Genomic DNA, 18,645 nt, shown 5'->3' with positions numbered 1-18,645 from the left:
ATCTAGAAATATGTTTTTTTCCGCTAATATGTGGGACTTTGCTAGCATTCAGGTTCTTCTGAGCACACTGTTAAAATAAGGCAAACCATTTTTTTTACAAATGAAAATGTTTTTGGAATAAAGCTTCTTAACCAATAGGCCCCGTGCGAATCTGGAGACTTCGATAAAAATTTAATAGTTTTCTCTGGCGATTTTATATCGCGATGTAGTTTTCTACAAAGTTGTAGTCAATGAAATTGTCCATTAGATTCTCACTTTTGGTAATATTTGAATGTCTAAAGTATTATCAAAAATGTGAACCAGTTACATTGAAAAAATTGTTCTGGAGCCCCCGACTGTATATTTTAATTTTATTTTCAAATGAAAGGGAAAAGCCCATTCTATAACATGCTGAACTTTGGGCGGTGCAGATTTTTTTCGAATAAAATTGTTCTACCAAACACACCGATTTTTTCACTGCTGTCAATTTGTCAACAGTTTTTTCGGCATTTAATTAGCAAGCGACTGGAAGGTGAAGTATATTTTTCAATATTTAGAGCCATAGTACTCAAGGGAGAGCAAGGTGTTGAAAGGAGAAAGTTTAGAAAAGCGTGGAAGGATCATATATGCAAGCTTAGAGCTCACCGGCGACTTAACCCTTTGTCTGCTACCGTAGTGGTCAGGGTCTTTTGGCATTAGAAATGCGAATCACCTGAGTCTACGGCATGTCCGAACAAGCGTAAAGTAACTTGTTACTTCATGCTGTCGGAACCGACAAAAAGTTAAGTCACGGTAAACTTCCACACTAAGCATTTGCGACGTTGAAACTCATTGAATGAGCCAGTTTTGTTTGTTCCCTCACCAATTGCCTGCCTGAGTGATTTTATTTTATCGACTATTGTGACTGTCTCAGCGTGTGTGACAATATGGTCACATGTGTTGCTGATTTGCACGGTGTCGGCAGCTTTCACCCAACGCTGCAACGATGAATCCCCATCACGGTAAGTTCTATTTTTACCATTTTTTTGTTAACCATTTTGTTAACGACCTATTGAGTCAATTTGTCAACAGTTTTTTCGGCATTTAATTAGCAAGGGACTGGAAGGTGAAGTATATTTTTCAATATTTAGAGCCATAGTACTCAAGGGAGAGCAAGGTGTTGAAAGGAGAAAGTTTAGAAAAGCGTGGAAGGATCATATAAGCAAGCTTAGAGCTCACCGGCGACTTAACCTTTTGTCTGCTACCGTAGGGGTCAGGGTCTTTTGGCATTAGAAATGTAACTGAGTACTATGGCTCTAAATATTGAAAAATATACTTCACCGTCCAGTCCCTTGCTAATTAAATGCCGAAAAAACTGTTGACAAATTGACTCAATAGGTCGTTAACAAAATGGTTAACAAAAAAATGGTAAAAATAGAACTTACCGTGATGGGGATTCATCGTTGCAGCGTTGGGTGAAAGCAGCCGACACCGTGCAAATCAGCAACACATGTGACCATATTGTCACACACGCTGAGACAGTCACAATAGTCGATAAAATAAAATCACTCAGGCAGGCAATTGGTGAGGGAACAAACAAAACTGGCTCATTCAATGAGTTTCAACGTCGCAAATGCTTAGTGTGGAAGTTTACCGTGACTTAACTTTTTGTCGGTTCCGACAGCATGAAGTAACAAGTTACTTTACGCTTGTTCGGACATGCCGTAGACTCAGGTGATTCGCATTTCTAATGCCAAAAGACCCTGACCCCTACGGTAGCAGACAAAAGGTTAAGTCGCCGGTGAGCTCTAAGCTTGCATATATGATCCTTCCACGCTTTTCTAAACTTTCTCCTTTCAACACCTTGCTCTCCCTTGAGTACTATGGCGCTAAATATTGAAAAATATACTTCACCTTCCAGTCCCTTGCTAATTAAATGCCGAAAAAACTGTTGACAAATTGACTCAATAGGTCGTTAACAAAATGGTTAACAAAAAAATGGAAAAAAAAACTCAATTTTTGTTCAGAAGAAATTTCTACTCTCGATAATTGAAAATACGAATGGATTTCCGGAAGGTGGATGCCGATAGGTGGATGCCGATAGGCAACTTAAGTGTATTTGGCCTCGAAGAGATCCAGACACTGTGTTCAGTGCTCGGAAAGCGGTTGGTGCGATGGAACGTTGAATGACCAGAGTGTGTTATTGCGGAGATGGAGCACGGTGGGAGCTGAGTTTTCGAGCATCCGGAAGTGGCTCTTCATGCACAGTCGCGAGGAGGTCGAGATCATCACGGAACTCATCGGGTGAGAGAATTCCAATTATTTTTAAAAAAATCTAGTTGGACAATGTGATTTTTGTTATGCTGGTTTGGTCCGTTTGTGAATTCTTTGTTTTTGTTATTTTTTGCTAAATTTTCTAAAAGGCGTATTTTGGCATGTTGGTTTGAGCTGCGTTTAGGTATTTTATTTTACATGTGTCGGTAGAAGCGGTATTTTTTAATCTTAAATACCTTTATTTAGGCCCAAATGCTGTAGCTTAACGAGGCCGATAATTCTTTTTAAATTACATGTCACATGTTAGTGGGGGAAGGGAAAGCCGCATTTAGGGGCGGCTTGCTCCCCTGAAGAAGAGGTACTTCAGTTATTTGTGTTTTCCGTTAACGCTCAACGAACGCGGAAGGTTTCTGTTTCCATGATCCTGTACTGCCTATTAGGACATAGAAGTCCTGTAAGGATTTTTGTCGAAGGTGAGTTGTCTGTTGGTTTGTATTTGTATTTTCATGCGTTTTTTGGTTATATTACTACTAATTAACCAGATTCGCCAATTTTCTCTATTGTTTCAGAGAGCGAGTAAGGGCGCTATAACCCTGGCTCATTAGCCAGGGCAGGGCTTAATGCTTCTGTCCCATCCCAGGAGCCTAGGACCAAAGGAGTGACATTAACCCTCTTAGCATAGTCACTCCCAACGATTTATCAAACCCCCATCAAATTGAAACGGTTGTGTACGGTTGTCCACGTTTCTTCCTTATTCAAGGTTCAAAATAGTACGTTGATTAAATTATTCATTGAACGAATAATTTGATTGCCGTATAATTTTGAATCATCTTTATTTTGTATGCTGCACAGTTGGCCTGGCCGCATTAATGCTTGTGTCATATTCAATATGTGCCACAAACATTAATAATGACAAGAAAAATTGTGGACGAACGTCCGCAATTTTCCAGGATCCCTACATGTATTGGCTGTGTATGTGTAGACTAGATAAAATTGTTCTACCAAACATTCCGTGCAACGGCCGTACATCCCTTCCGAAGGAAGAATTTTCACCTCAGAAAAATCTCGACGACCTCGGCTGGGATTGAACCCAGACCAACTGGGATGGGTGGCTGTCACGCTTACCACTAAACCAACTGCGCCTTCGTTTAAATCTTGGACCTTTAACGAGCTCGACCGTTTACTCCTTAGACAAGACAAGGCAACTAGTAATACGATTTCTGTATATTTCTATATTTTGGTAGTACGTCCACCTCTATATAATTTTTTGTGGCAAATTTGATTCTGATGAATAGGCTGTTATGCTGGTCAAATTTGCTAGAAACATGTAGCATGTGATAAAAATGTTGGATTTATTAGTTTCAGATACATTTTGGAGAAATGAGAGTTAATAAAACCGTCATTATTCACGGTGTGTTTAGTAGAACAATTTTATTCGAAAAAAATCGGCATCGCTAAAACTTCAGCAAGTGATAGAATGAGCTTTTCCCTTTTATTTCAAAGCAAAATTAAAATATTCTGTCGGGGGCTCCAGAACAACTTTTTAACTTAGTTTTTTTGTTTGAAAACTTAGGTTTTTCAATGAAACTGGTTCACATTTTTGCCCTAGGTAGTACTTTAGACATTCAAATATTACCAAAAGTGAGAATCTGATGGACAATTTCATTGTGTACAACTTTGTAGAAAACTACATCGCGATCTAAAATCGCCAGAGAAAGCTATTAAATTTTTATCAAAATTTCTAGATTCGCACAGGGCCTATTGGTTAAGAAGCATGATTCCAAAAACATTTTCATTTAAGAAAATGGTTTGCCTTATTTGAACAGTGTGCTCAGAAGAACCTAAATGCTAGCAAAGTCCCACCTTTAAGCGGAAAAAACATAATTCCAGATTCCGCCGTTTTATGCGCACCAATGATATTTTAAGAGTAGATAAAATTTGAACGAAATTAGTATTCTTTTGAAAGATGCTGAGTAATACAGCAAAATGAAACAGTTTTTTTCAGTCACAGATATATTTGTTTCTTCTTTTTTATTTGTTCACTCATTCTGGAGTATGCTTGATGTAATCTTGAATCAACCTTTTTGCTCGTTAGCATCTTGTGGCCTAAATTTTTATTTTATATTTGATCAAACTCGATTAGATATTCAGTCATTTGATTTGATTTCGATTGAGAATCCTGATTGACAGTTTCATGAAGGATTGAAAAATAATGCGATGAGATTTATATTCAAGTTTGTTAACTTTTGGGAATCGCCTTACATTGAACAGAAATCGCAATAGTAAATGAGAAATAAAGGTTTTGTCTATTGTACGAAGATAGCGATCTCAATATAAAAGTAGATATAGAAAGTATCACCTTTACCCGAAAGACGTGTTGCTGTTAATGTCTTCAGATTCTGAACTGAACTGGCAACTTTGTCTTCTTGATATGTTGTCTTTGCTCTTATCCTATATTATGAGGGAAACCTTCGATAAACAGACTTGTATTACTGAGAATTTACTGAATGTATGGTCCAGCCTGTTATTTTCTTGTTCGTTTTCTGTTGTGATCAGTGTACAACGAGTAACGACTTTGGAATTTCTTCTTAAAGGAAATGATGAAACATGGTTTTGTTCTTTTTTCTAAGATTATGTGAAGTGTTCTCGATTTGGAAATAATATTTGAGGACAAGCAAAAATCTGCATCTATAAATTCTGATGAAATGAATCTACCCCAAAAGATAAAACACATGGATCCAAAACTCGAAGAGATTTTATTCTTTTTCAATCGTCCTTTTAATGTTGACAAAGACAAACAAGATTCTCAACCCAACATTGCAATAAAATCCGTCGTTTATAACAATGACTCGAACAGTCTATTTTAGTTCATTCAAAAATCAAACTTTGAATTTAAGCCAATTGTATTTTACCAGGCAGGATAGGATCAGGAAGAAGGGTCATTCCCGTTTACATTAGCTATCCCCTAGAGCGAGAAAAGAAATGAAAAAGGCATGATAAAATCCGTTACTACATTAATCAACATCTTGAAAAGGTATAAGATTATCGAATAAATTTAGTCAACACCTTCCCACACCTCCTTGTTCATAAAGTGTCATTTTCACCCAAGACCCGGAGAAATCTGAAAATATATTTTTTTCTGCTGAGAATGGGACTTTGTATACATTGAAATTTATCTGAATTTACTGTTCATTTAAACCCAACATTTTTTGTAAGGCCTTGTTAATCGACTTCTTAATCCATAGGCACCGCGCACACCTAAAAACTGATAAAATTTTAATAACTTTCTGTGATTTTAAATCGATTTAAAGCATTCTACGAAGTTGTAGACAATGGGATTGTTCATCAGAATCTCACTTTTAGTATTTTTTGAATGTCTATAGTACCAATTAGTAGCAAAGAGACGAATTAATTTCATTAAAAAAAGTTTTCAATCAAAACACTTTAAAATAAAAAGTTGTTCTAGACCCCCCGAGAGAATATTTTAATTTTACTTTCAAATGAAAGGGAAAACTCCATTCTTTCATATCCCGAAGTTTTACAGATGCCGATTTTTTTGAATAAAGTTGTTCGACAAGACACCGTGTATTATGTGTATTATAGCAACATATCTAAATATCAAAGAGAATAGGGAAAGAGACGAAGAGTGAAAATCAGTCAAAACGGCAACACTCCCTTTATGATGATTTCAACACTAGAATTTTGGCAACCGCTTCCACAGGCAGCACTTTAAATGGCTTCTATTATATTTTGAAAACAAACCGTATGTCGATCGTTGGATTTGTTTATCAAACGATGCGCATTTCGAAACAAAGAGATGAAATAATTCTATAGCTTGTTTTTACTCATACATATACTGTAGAATGCACCTCACAATCACGATTGAACCAAATTCTGACGAAAATTGAAATTTCTTTTTTAATAGATGTACAATACTTATCTCCTCCAACTCAGGCATGAGTAATGTTTATTTACATTGCACGATTGGTCTCCTCAATAAGGTATTTTTGGCTTCACACTATTCGTCTCTTTCCCTATTCTCTTTGCTAAATATGACAAAGAAATTGGCGGTACTGCCAACCTCGCTAGCTGCATACAGTCATCTCCAGGTAACTGGCATCCCTATCTCTACATACAGAGTTTGACAATAGGCAACATCGCTTTTCCACCGATCGATGGGGGTCAGTTTGACAACGTCAAAATCGCTTAAAATGTCATCAACAAACAATAGTAGCAGTAAACAAAAGAAAACAATGAACACTTTAACTGATTTGATGTAAACTAAAGTGCTCCTCGTTCGTATTTAAAATTAATTTCGTTCATTTTGTTACAAGCAAAGTTCTTATGTTGGCTACGAAAATATGACGTCACGTCACCCTCTTGGTCATCTCTCAACAATTTTTCAGCAGGGTACAAGAAAGATAAGAAAACTAATGTCGTTTTTGCTTGAGGCAGAAACTAACTCAGTTTCGGACCTAACTGCTGTCAAACCGTTTGTTTGAAGCCAGTTTCGAACCTTGGTTATGCGCCACTGAACTGAAAACCGGGTTGGGTTCTAACCTGAAATATTTTTCGGGTTCGCTCACACAACCGCTGTTTTGCGAGAACCCAACTCAGTTCCATTAAAACATTCGTTTGATACAACTAACCTGGGTTGGTTTCTAGGTTCTCAATCGAAAACGACATAAAAATACAGAGACAACTGCTTCAAGATGAAGAGAAAGGTTCGGAACATTTGTCATTTTTGAGTATATTTGTTTCATACTTGTAATATAATCATCCGGACGAGCATCTCGATTCTTTGGCGCACGATGAAAAGAGAGAAAAGGCCGGGTTTTACCTTTTTATCTCGAAACTACTTATAAAAAATAATTATACTAAACCACAACAAAACTTATATCAACAGAAAAGCCCACTACATCATTTGATTACTGTTTTTTTCATATCCTGATTTATCAGCTTCATCGAAAAAAATGACCTCACTCATACAGAGAAAATATGTTCCTACCTGTATCCGTCTTGAGTTGTCTCGTCTTATCATAGCTTTTACCCTATATGTATTTATAGACTTTTCTACGGCTCATGTACGTACACGTCACATGACACAAACACTACATCACTAGCTGGTGGAAAATAATAAACAAAGACGGCAAAATCAAATGGGATTGTTTTCAACCAGGAAGCTGCAGTAGTGTTCGTGAGACCGGGCGACAAGAACTCAATTAACTTGGTCGGAATTATTTTCATGGGCTGGATGTTGTTGGCTCGAACCAAAACTTGTCGAAAGTAAACAAAGTTCATTTCATATCGTCAACCTGGCGCCCAGGTAATGAAATTGTTCGGTGTGCTGGAGCGTTGCCAGAAAATTTTAATTTCCAGATTAAATTTTACTAAACTTCCCAGTTAAGCTCAGCCGGAATGCTGGCTGGCTCTAATTCGTATTCCGCCGTCGGAAGCAAGCGAACCTGTGATCCACTCGTTTGCCCGGCAAACATAGGGGCTATCTGTAGTTTAAGTCCGACTGAGCGGTAGCGAAGTCGGACAGCACGCACAAAAGCGATGTGGCGTAGCCACATTGGGTGGTGGACACAAAATAAAATTGGCAACGCTAGCAAAATGTAAACACAAATGAACACTCCGGATGAACACGGGTGAATGACCTATAAGGTTAAAACCCGCCTTCAATAAAATCAATCAATCAATCAACTCCGGATGAACCTATCATCAATTGACATTTCGACGAGTTTTAATTCGAGCCAATAATATGGGCCCATTTTCATGTCAGTGAGTGTTCATTCGCGACTACGAAGCTGAGTTTAACAGCTTGTGTGCGTGAAGTTCGTGTAAACAAATGGATGATGGAAAATGAATAATTTTAGTCGTGCCGTTCTCAACGAGTTTTTTTTCATAAATATATGAAATTGTTAATACAAATCAATACAAAAATCATCAAACGAGCTAATTTGGTAAAGAAACGAGTAAAAAATGTTGTAGAACATGTTTATTTTGCGTCCTCAACATGACGCATTTTTGTGAAGCAAAAAACAAATAAGTTTTCAAAATGATAAAAAGTATTGAAAATTCACCTTTTCGCCAAAATTTTATTTACAGATTGAAAAGCAATATGTATCCAAGTTATGGTAAAAATTTCTCTCAATACAATTAGTTTGTTATGGAGAAATGTGTATTTTTCGCTGGTCATATTTATACCGCCAGGAGCTATCAATGTATATGGAACAAAAAGAAAAATATAGGGAGAGACTTGATCCCCTTTTTTATTTTTCAATCCTACTCCGTGGAATGATAAAAAACTGTATTTTTTGTAGTTTTATATTGTTTCTAGGGTTGACTGATAATCATAAAAACATTACATGGAAATATTATACTGGACATGAGCTATGAGCATTCTTGGAAAACAAAAAAAATGGAAAATTCTTTGATTAGTGGAGACTCGATCCCTAATTTGGGGACACTTGATTATTTTTTGAAAACGTGTTTAAAAGAGCATGTAGGGTAATAAGCCTATTTTTACCCTGTTTCTATTATCATCCTACCAATCTGAAGCCTTTGGTTATAACAGCGTCTGCCATCTTTGCTCAACGCATTGGCTCAAATGGTGTTGCGATAATTGGGGTACTCGATTAGAGTTTTTGCTGTGCTCAAACAGAAGATTTTCACCATTCGAGGAATTCCACGAAGATCCGTCCGAAAATCTTTAAAATCGTGACCGACCATCTTAGATTCCGATGAAACTTTACACATTTCACCGGCATGGAAGACTAAACATTTTCCACAGGTAATAAGATTATTTTGACTCAAGAGCAACTTTTCAAAAGGGCGTAAACGTTCCCACGTGTATGAATTTCAAATTTTTTTTGTTCGATTACCGTATTTTATACAGCAAAACTATCTGAGAACGAGTTACAGGGAATGAATACTTCTGTCCGAAAACATATATACTGAAAAAAATGTGTCATTTTTCAACAACATAAAAATTTCTGTTAAAAATTAAATTGCGAAAAAACCCATTTTTTTTAAATTTTTATATTTTGTCAACAAAAACCTAAAGAGAAAGGAAACATTTTGAAGGTGATTGCATGATGGAGAAAAAATCGGTAAAAAAGTTTTTCTAACAATAACTTCAAACATGTTTTTACATTTCCTACTAATTGACAAACAAAACTGTAATTTTATTACAGAATATAATTATAAGCCTAATTTAAAATCAATGTGATAGTTTTCGAGATATTTGGAATTTTGCTCCATCAAAAACAATTAATTCCTGTAATTATGCTCTTTTCAAAAGTTATTCGCGTTACCCCATCATAAAATCTCAAAAATCTAATGTTTATCGTTTCAAAAACGTAAATGCAACTTTTTCAGTGTATTTGGATCATGGAGAAGCTTTCAATAAAAAGTTTTCCTAACAACAACTTTTAACATATTTTTATAATTTATACTATTTGCAGTCAAAAATACAATTTTCTTTTTGAATATGGTTCTATACGCCATTTTAAATCGAAATGCTCATAACAAAAATTTCTGAAATGTAGTAGTTCTCGAGATATTTTAACTCTTGTTTTAACAACACAATTATCTTGTTTTATTACGACCTTTTCATAAGTTATTCGCGTTTCTCCATCAACAATAATAGGTTTTTAAAAAGGCCCATAAACTTTCCTGCAACTTTTTCTTTGACATCAAGGCGATATTGTAAATCTTTTGGAAGTTACATGAAAGCAACCAAAATATGATTCAACTATATAGTTTAATCATCAGACCCTATGCTAATGATGCCATGAGGCATCGATAGCTAAGTTCCAACATACTACGCTACGACCTATACACTCACTCTTCTGTCTTGCTTCGGGGTGGCTGGGTTTACCCCTTACGCGGATGCCAGTCGCTGCGCCAAACTTGACTCAGCATGAACAGACCATTCACTCTCTTTTTTTCGCTTGGCCTTCTTCGCTCCAACTAACCAATCACTAGCTAGCCGTGCCCGTCGTCTGTTGCTCGGTTCGCCAGATTACCTGTAGCCTACAGGCAATCTGGATGGTAGCAGCCGAGACTGCGTTCCACTTCTCCACCGATTGACACATCCGCTGAATAAGGGTATCAGGGGTTGTGTCCCAGCCACAGACGTCAAGCATTGCTCTTCTTTCGACGTCGAACCGATGACATACGAACAGTATGTGTTCGGCAGTTCCGTCTACACCTGGGCAGTCCGGGCAGGCTGGGACCTCCGCGTGCCCGAACCTGTGGAGGTACTGTCGGAAACAGCCATGACCTGACAGGAATTGTGTCAGGTGGAAGTGAACTTCCCCATGGGGTCTTCCCACCCAGCTTGATATGCTAGGCATCAGCCGGCGGGTCCACCTACCTTTCGAGGAGTTGTCCCACTCACGCTGCCATCTGGCGACCGAGGTCACCCTGGTGCGCTCGCGGGCTCCCCTATTTCCACGTAGCTCAAAGCACTCCTCATCTTCCCGAATGACCAGCCCGACTGGCATCATGCTCGCTATCACGCAGGATGCATCGTGTGATACCGTGCGGTAGGCAGATATCACTCTGAGGCACATCACGCGATAGGTGCTCTCCAGTTTCTGTAGGTAGCTGGTTACCCTCAGTGTTCTTGACCATGACGGGCCGCCGTACCTGAGGATAGATACGGCAACGCCTGCCAGTAACCTACGTTTACTGGCGCACACCTTTGAGCTGTTGGACATCATCCTCGATAGAGCCGCAACAGCAGTCGACGCTCTCTTGCATGTATAGTCGACATGGCTGCCGAAGGTCAGCTTGTCATCTATAATGACTCCGAGACTTCAGACTTCGCTGTGAAGTGATCGCGACTTCTCCCACATGGATAACTGCATGTTGTGCCGACTTGCGGTTGTTGACTATAACTACCTCCGTCTTATGATGAGCGAGCTCCAGGCCTCTCGCGCTCATCCATTCCTCCACCGTGTTGATCGCGTGTTCTGCGGTTAGTTCTACCTCAGGGATTGACTCCCCATAGACCTCCAAGGTTACGTCGTCAGCAAAGCCGACGATCTTGACCCCAGGAGGGAACTTCAGTCTCAGAACCCCGTCATACATGAGGTTCCATAGCACCGGGCCTAGGATCGAGCCCTCCGGCGGTAATCAGAACCCTTTTCTGACCGGCATCGGTCTCGTATAGCAGTACGCGGTTCTGGAAGTAACTTTCCAGGATCCGGTACAGACCCACCGGTAGGCTAAGCCGGTGTAAAGAGCGCGATGGCATCCCAGCTTGCGCTGTTGAATGAGTTCTTCACGTCAAGTGTCACTAACGCACAGTATCGAATGCCTCGCCTTTTTCGTTGGATCGCTATCTCGGCAGTATTTATCACTGAGTTGAGAGCGTCCACTGTGGACTTACCCTTCCGAAAGCCAAACTGGTTACTTGACAGGCCGTCCGTACCTTCGGCGTACGGGGTTAGCCTGTTGAGGATGATCCTCTCAAGCAGTTTGCCAGTCGTGTCGATCAGACAGATTGGTCTGTACGCCGATGGGTCACCTGGCGGCTTCCCGGGCTTCGGCAACAGCACCAATTTCTGCCTTTTCCATCAATCGGGGAAACGGCACTCGTCAAGGCATATCTGCATAGCTAGCCTGAACATGTTCGGGTTCGCTATGATCGCTGCCTTGAGAGCGTTGTTTGGATCTCCATCCGGCCCTGGAGCTTTGTTCATTGCTAGGGATTTAGCCACTGCGAGTAGTTCTTCATTCGTCACTGGAGCCACCATTTCGGCCGTGCCCGCACTGTCTCGTAGTGCGGGTGGCCAGGGGCTTGTGGCTCGAGACGGGAAGACTACTTTGATAATCGTTGCCAACCGGTCCGGAGACCGTTCTGGGGGTGAATAGCTCCCTTTGGTCTTGGCCATCACAATCCTGTAGGCGTCAACCCACGGATTCGCGTTGGCACTCTCACACAGGTTGTCGAAACACGCTCTCTTGCTGCTTTTAATGGCCTTGTTAAGGGCCAATTTTGCAGCTCGAAACACTTCACGGCGGTTCTCTCTTGCATCCGGTGCGAGCTCTTTGCATCCTACGTCTAGCTCTGAGGCAGGCTGACCGTAGAGCTGCAATCTCGGCACTCCACCAGTATACCGGGCATCTGCCGTTTCTTGGCAGTGTTTTTCTCGGCATAGTGGCGTCACACGCGCGTGGTAGAACAGCTACCAGCGCATCCCCGCTTAGACTGTCGGTGTTGGCCTCCAGTCCCAGGACCGCGGTGAAAGCTTCGCTGTCGAAGTGATTGGACTTTCACCCGCGTACCTGACAGTGATTTCCCGCCCTCGGATGCTGCACACCATAGTTGCTCCTACAGCGGATTGCTAAATGATCGCTATGGGTGTAGCCTTCGTCTACCCTCCATTCCATGCCTGGAGCCAGACTCGGGCTGGCAAATGTTACGTCAATCCACGCCTCCACCCCGTTTCTACGGAATGTACTAGAGGAGCCATTATTAGCTAGCACAGTATCGAGTTTCGCAAGCGTCTCCATTAGCGCTTGACCCCTGCTATTTGTACAGCGGCTGCCCCACTCCACTGCCCAAGCGTTAAAGTCTCCCGCTATGACTACCGGTTTCCGGCCCACTAGGTCTGACGAGATCCTGTCGATCATCTGGTTGAACTGTTCTATGGGCCACCTTGGTGGAGCGTAACAGCTGCAATAGAACACACCATTGATCTTGGCAATCGCAACACCCTCGGCGGAGGAGTGTATTACCTCTTGAACCGGGAACCGTCCCGTTGTAAGATTGCCACCATTCCAGACCCGTCCGACACCCAATTGCCGTTGCCGGCAGGGATGCTGTACGGGTCTGATAAGAGGGCGACATCTGTCCTCGACTCCGAGAACGACTGCCACAGCAGCTGTTGGGCTACTGCACAATAGTTAAGATTTAGCTGTGTGATGTTCACGGCTTCTTCTTATTTACCTCACCGAAGGGACACGAAGGTCCGCCCATAGCATGTTTATGGGCTTGCTTCTTAGCGGTGCAGATAAGGCACTTGTTCGCCTTAGTGCAACCCCGCTCCTTATGCCCCTCCTCGCCGCAACGTCGACATAGTTTGCTCCTGTCTATGCCCTTGCACTCGTAGGATTTGTGGCCGGACTCAAGGCACCGATAGCACCTATCCACTGAAGGCGGCTGGGGTATGCTAATTGGGCATACCGACCACTCGATCTTCAGTTTACCTTTCTCGGTTACCTTTTTGGCATCCGCCTCCAGTAGCCTGAGGTAGGCTACTTGGGTACCAGAGGGTCCCTCTCTAAAGCGCACAGAGGCCTGCTCGATTGTGACGTTGCATTGCTCCTTAACGGCTGCGACGACATCTTCTGCGGTCGTGAACTCGTCCAGATGCTTGCACCGGAGAGTCATTTCCGCCCCTAGCGACCTGACCTGGGCGCCTTCACCAAGGACCTCTTGGGCCAAGGCCTTGTACACCGCACTAGATGGTGCGCCTCGCTTCAGCACCAGAAGCATTTCTCCCGTGTTGGTGCGTCTCACGCTACGCACATCTTGCCTAAGGGCCGAAAGGCTTTCGGCCGCCTTCATCGACTTTAGGACGTCGGCGTATTTGTCCTTGTCGGTTTTTAACCACAAGGCCTCGCCTCTGTCTTTGGCCTTCTTCGCGGGCCGCGGTACCTCCGGTGTCGGTACCGGCTTCTTCCTGGTGACCAGCGTCCAGGGGTTAACGCCCCCTGCCCCGGTCGCGCCGGGTTGCTGGTACCAACGCTATGCTCAGCGAAGTCACTCTCGCCCTCGCTTACCTCGACCAAACAGCGTCTGGCCTTAACGGTTGTACGCCGTGTGGTGTCGGTTTTTGCACCATCGCCCTTGCCTTTTCCATTCGAGGGGAACTCGGCCGCCCCTCCGAGCGACGTGGCTGCTCCATTGAAGGTGAAGGCCACTGTCTGAGTGCCTGTATCGACCTTCTCTCTTCCCTCCCTCTTGGAGGCCACTGTCTGGGTTTCTCTGTCGGACTTCTCCCGACATTCCACCCTCTTGGCATAAGCCTGCTGTTTCTGTCTTGCGACACAAACAGTTTTCCGGAGCTCCAGGAGGCTCTGCTTTAACTCCTTGCTTATGTTTTGCTTTGCGCTAGTGAACTCGATTATTGAATCGAGCTGCTGCACCACTTTGCGCATCGCGGATAGTGGCCCGTCCAGGGCTATTTCCTACCACTACTGGGGAGTCACTGGTGCTATCAGATGCAGCACTCGTCGCTCCACTACTCTCCCCACGGGGGGGAGACCTCGCCAAACCACCTCTGGCAAAGAAGTTTGGCACCTCTGTTTGTTTATTTTTGTTTTTGTTTATCTCCATGTTTGACCCCACGAGTAGCGCGAGAATAAATGTCCGCCACGCCAGAACTCCGCATTAACGTGTTAAGGGACGCTTACTGTGGGGGTTGCCCAGGTTACCCACAGGCTCCGTTAACGATCGAGCATCTTTTTCACCCCCTCGATTACTCATCCCTCGGCACGGGTCGCTTCACGCCTTGGAATTGGAGTTGTGACCTATCTTGCTTTACGTGGTGACCGCGGCTCAGATCATCACAACCATCCTCCTTTACCAGGGCTTTGGACCTGTAGCTCTGGTTCTCAATAGTTCCATGTATGTATATTATTACAGACATGCTACTATTGAGATCCGTCATTCGCTAGCGGAGTATGTATGCCTGTATGCATGGATGTGTATAGGACCAATGTATCCCTGAGCAACATGGACGGACACCTCTGAGCCGCCAAAACGCTCATGGGAAGCCGGGTGCGCGGTCGTAGGTGTGACCATAAAGCACTGCACACACTGTCAAGTGCAACGGAGAGACGGTAGGTGTACAGATAATGCACATAGGTTGCAGAAACAGGTTGTTGAGACAGCCAGATTGCACACTGATAAATAACAATAACAAAATAAATGACATGTAATATTACACGAACGAAAGTGTAAAATCATATGCTTTTTGATGCTCCCATTGAGTGCATCGAATTCAACTTAATTGTCAATCAAATTTTTGTTTCAAGCTTTGTATGTTTACATTCGTATTGATTTACATGTTGTTTAAATTTCATTATTTTTAGTGTGTGTGTGTGTGTGTGTATATGTGTATATGTGGGTATATGTACATATAAATGTTCAAAAAATGGTTGTATTATACACGGAATTGTTTTGTAGTGCACACATATAATATATTAATGTGAACTGATACTTCTGGATAGACGTCAGATCTTCCTCCAATTACAGCCCCTTGGAGATCTCCAATGGAACAACTTACACAAGTCCAGTAGGCAGTGGCACCAGACTAAGAGAAACGAAAGCGCTGGGGAAAACACGGAGTCCATCGGTTCCTTTTTTTTATTTCCCCTTTTCTTTCTTAAATAAGCAGGAATTCAAGAAATGTGGATGAGAGTCAAAGGAGACATAAATGGGAGATAGAAATGAAAGTAGAAAACTGCAAAAATGATAAGTTTTCTAGTACACATATGTTATGTTATATATATATATATATATATATATATATATATATATATATATATATATATATATATATATATATATATATATATATATATATATATATATATATATATATATATATATATATATATATATATATATATATATATATATATATATATATGTATATATATATATATATATATATATATATATATATATATATATATATATATATATATATATATATATATATATATATATATATATATATATATATATATATATATATATATATATATATATATGTATATATATATATATATATATATATATATATATATATATATATATATATATATATATATATATATATATATATATATATATATATATATATATATATATATATATATATATATATATATATATATATAAAAATTGAACCAATATTCTAAATACGCGTCGATTTCCTACTTAAATGGAATGTACAATCCAATTGATACAAACATTAACTGTAATGTTACAATCCAATTGATACAAACATTACAGTGCGGCGGGGCTAGTTGATGGAACGATGACCTCGGAACATGTCTGGCACTGTACACGAAATGGGTCATCGGAAAGTCAATTGAGCTAACACCTTCCTAAATCCGTGAACCAAGTTATTTGCATGAATGTTTATATACATGCAAACATCTTTTTTCTGTAAATCACTACCAGCTAGTGTGAGATAGGATGGTTAACACACACACACACACACATGTGTGACGACAGGGGGGTAGGGGGTCATCATGCTACGTAGCTTTTTTAAAGGGGAATAACTAACATCGTTTTTTTATTTAAAAAAAATACGGGACAAGGGGGGGGGGGAGAGTTACCGTCAAGCTACGTAATTACCAGGGGGTATTTAGAGGTTTCTGACGAAATACTACAATGGGGGAGGGGGTGTTAAAAACCACTCAAAAACAGGCTTCGTCATTTTTGTTCCCTAATTTACATTCTCTAACGAAAATTGTAGTTGATGTAAATTATATATCACCCAAGATGACAGTGATCGTAGGGCCCTCGTTCTTAGGCAAAAGGATTCATATTCACGTCCATATGGGCATTGCTTTGGATTTTTCTCAGAATTGGCAATAAATGGAGATTAGTCTTAAAATTTTATTTAAGATTTGATTTGAATGACAGTTTATTATTTGTTGCTACATCAAACTAGACTGCCCTTCAAATTATGCTGTTCAAGACCAGCAACACTTGATGCTTTCCTCAGGACTAGAACAATTTGCTAGCAGATAAATCGATCACTTAAGTCGAACGTTTGGCTCCCACAAGAATTAGGAGGCGGATCGTCGTTGTCTGAGTCATGGTTTTTGGGTAGCACAAGTTTGTTGGTGCCAACACGTGCTAGTTTTCGGTCTTCGTTCTGCATTTCCTCATTGTAAGACTCATTATCGCCTAGTATTATATCTCGTAAACGCGGCGGGAGTTCTTCGAATTCAGGAAGCTGACAGTCGGTGGCAGAATTTGAAGCAGCATTATTGGACGCTGTTTTGACGATAGCCGTTGGCTCATCCATTTCTTCATCCATATCCAAATTATGCGCAGCCGATGGCATCAACATTTGATAGAATAATATGTAGGGCGTGTTTGGACTTGACAATGAATGAAGCTCATCTGCAGAGCACTTCGTTACGTAGTTATCATTAAATTTATACCAACAATCTGATTCATCTTGCGCATAGGTATAGTAATGCCCCGAGTCCATGCTCGTACCCGCATGTACAACGGCTGCATACAGGGAGTAGTGCACAACAGATGGAGGATTTATTTCTGAAACGATCCTCAAAGATATCGCTTCATCGTGCAACACTTTGTTCATCAATTTTGCACGTGTATGCCTTTGCTGATCATATCTAAAATGTTTAAGTGTAAGAATAAGATTCCTCGGCGATTTTAAGATTCGTATGGAGCGTTCTCCGTCGCACAATCTTTTGCATTTATCACAGAAATATTGGTTATCGCCTATTAGCTTCTCTGAGGAACAATAAAAGTCGAGCAACTTTTGAACAGAGTAATCTGCTCCTAGCTCATTTGGCTCGGGAAAAGATAGTTCGAATGATCGAAATGCATCCGAATTGGTACTTTGTGAGCCACACTCTTTGCATTCGTAGGTTACAAACAATTTTCCATCAAATGTTTTCTGAATAAGCGTAGGTGGGAGCAAAGATTCATTATACTGTGCTTCTTCCGTTACGTAATGGCCTTCGTATTGTTGTACAGGTAGATTAATTCCATTGATGATTTTAGAATTCGATATTTCCAACAGTGAATTGCCGTCAGCCTCAGATGACCAACACCTCTTATTTTTTCCAGAGCGCTCCAAATATTGATTTTTCATCAAAGTCTTCTTTTCTGTTTCATGAAGTTTTTCCAAAAGATAGCCAAGAAATTCCGATGAGTCTTGCTGGAACCCAGGAACAAAGTCAGGCGGTCGGGCAGCTGCGAGCAATGCTCTCGGTGTTAGTTCTGGTCGAGCTGAATGTAGCAAAAAGGCAAGAAGCTTTTGTATTTGTGAAAACAGCGGTGCTTCAATTTTGGACAGAAGAATTTCGCGGCTGAACCTGAAATTGTCAAAAATAAAACATAGAAATGCGTATCCAAGAATAAAGTAAAGTTTTTACATAGTGTATGTCGCAACAATTTGCTTTCAAACATCAAAATCAAATGATATGTAGTTGTAACTAAGTTGCTTTTTATTTCAATACCTGTTTTTAAGATGTTGATAAATTACGAATGTAAAGAGAGATCATAAAATTATTGCAACACAATAAATTCACTATCAAATCCCATGTATTCATCAGATAAAATCAAATTTGTAGGTCAGTGTCGTACACGTATTTAGCACAGCTTACAAATAT

The 18,645-nt window shown here is 40.7% G+C and overlaps 1 protein-coding gene across 5 annotated transcripts in view; it reads right to left on the bottom strand.

The window, feature by feature from the left end:
- LOC131682800 (ubiquitin carboxyl-terminal hydrolase 38) overlaps positions 1 to 18,645 on the bottom strand; it is a 354,353-nt gene that overhangs the window by 95,017 nt on the left and 240,691 nt on the right. For 4 of the 5 annotated variants that reach the window (XM_058964554.1, XM_058964557.1, XM_058964555.1 and 1 more), the window contains one exon: positions 16,875 to 18,348. The exons of the other annotated variant lie outside the window; for it this stretch is intronic. In XM_058964554.1, coding sequence (XP_058820537.1) covers positions 17,013 to 18,348 — 1,336 coding nt within the window. In that variant the 3' untranslated portion in view covers positions 16,875 to 17,012. Of the gene's footprint in view, positions 1 to 16,874; positions 18,349 to 18,645 lie in introns of those variants that run through there. 5 annotated transcript variants of the gene reach the window in all.

Source organism: Topomyia yanbarensis, chromosome 2 (genome assembly GCF_030247195.1).
Source record: "Topomyia yanbarensis strain Yona2022 chromosome 2, ASM3024719v1, whole genome shotgun sequence".
In the NCBI taxonomy this organism is placed as follows: domain Eukaryota; kingdom Metazoa; phylum Arthropoda; class Insecta; order Diptera; family Culicidae; genus Topomyia; species Topomyia yanbarensis.
This window is presented reverse-complemented; position numbering and strand designations above follow the sequence as displayed.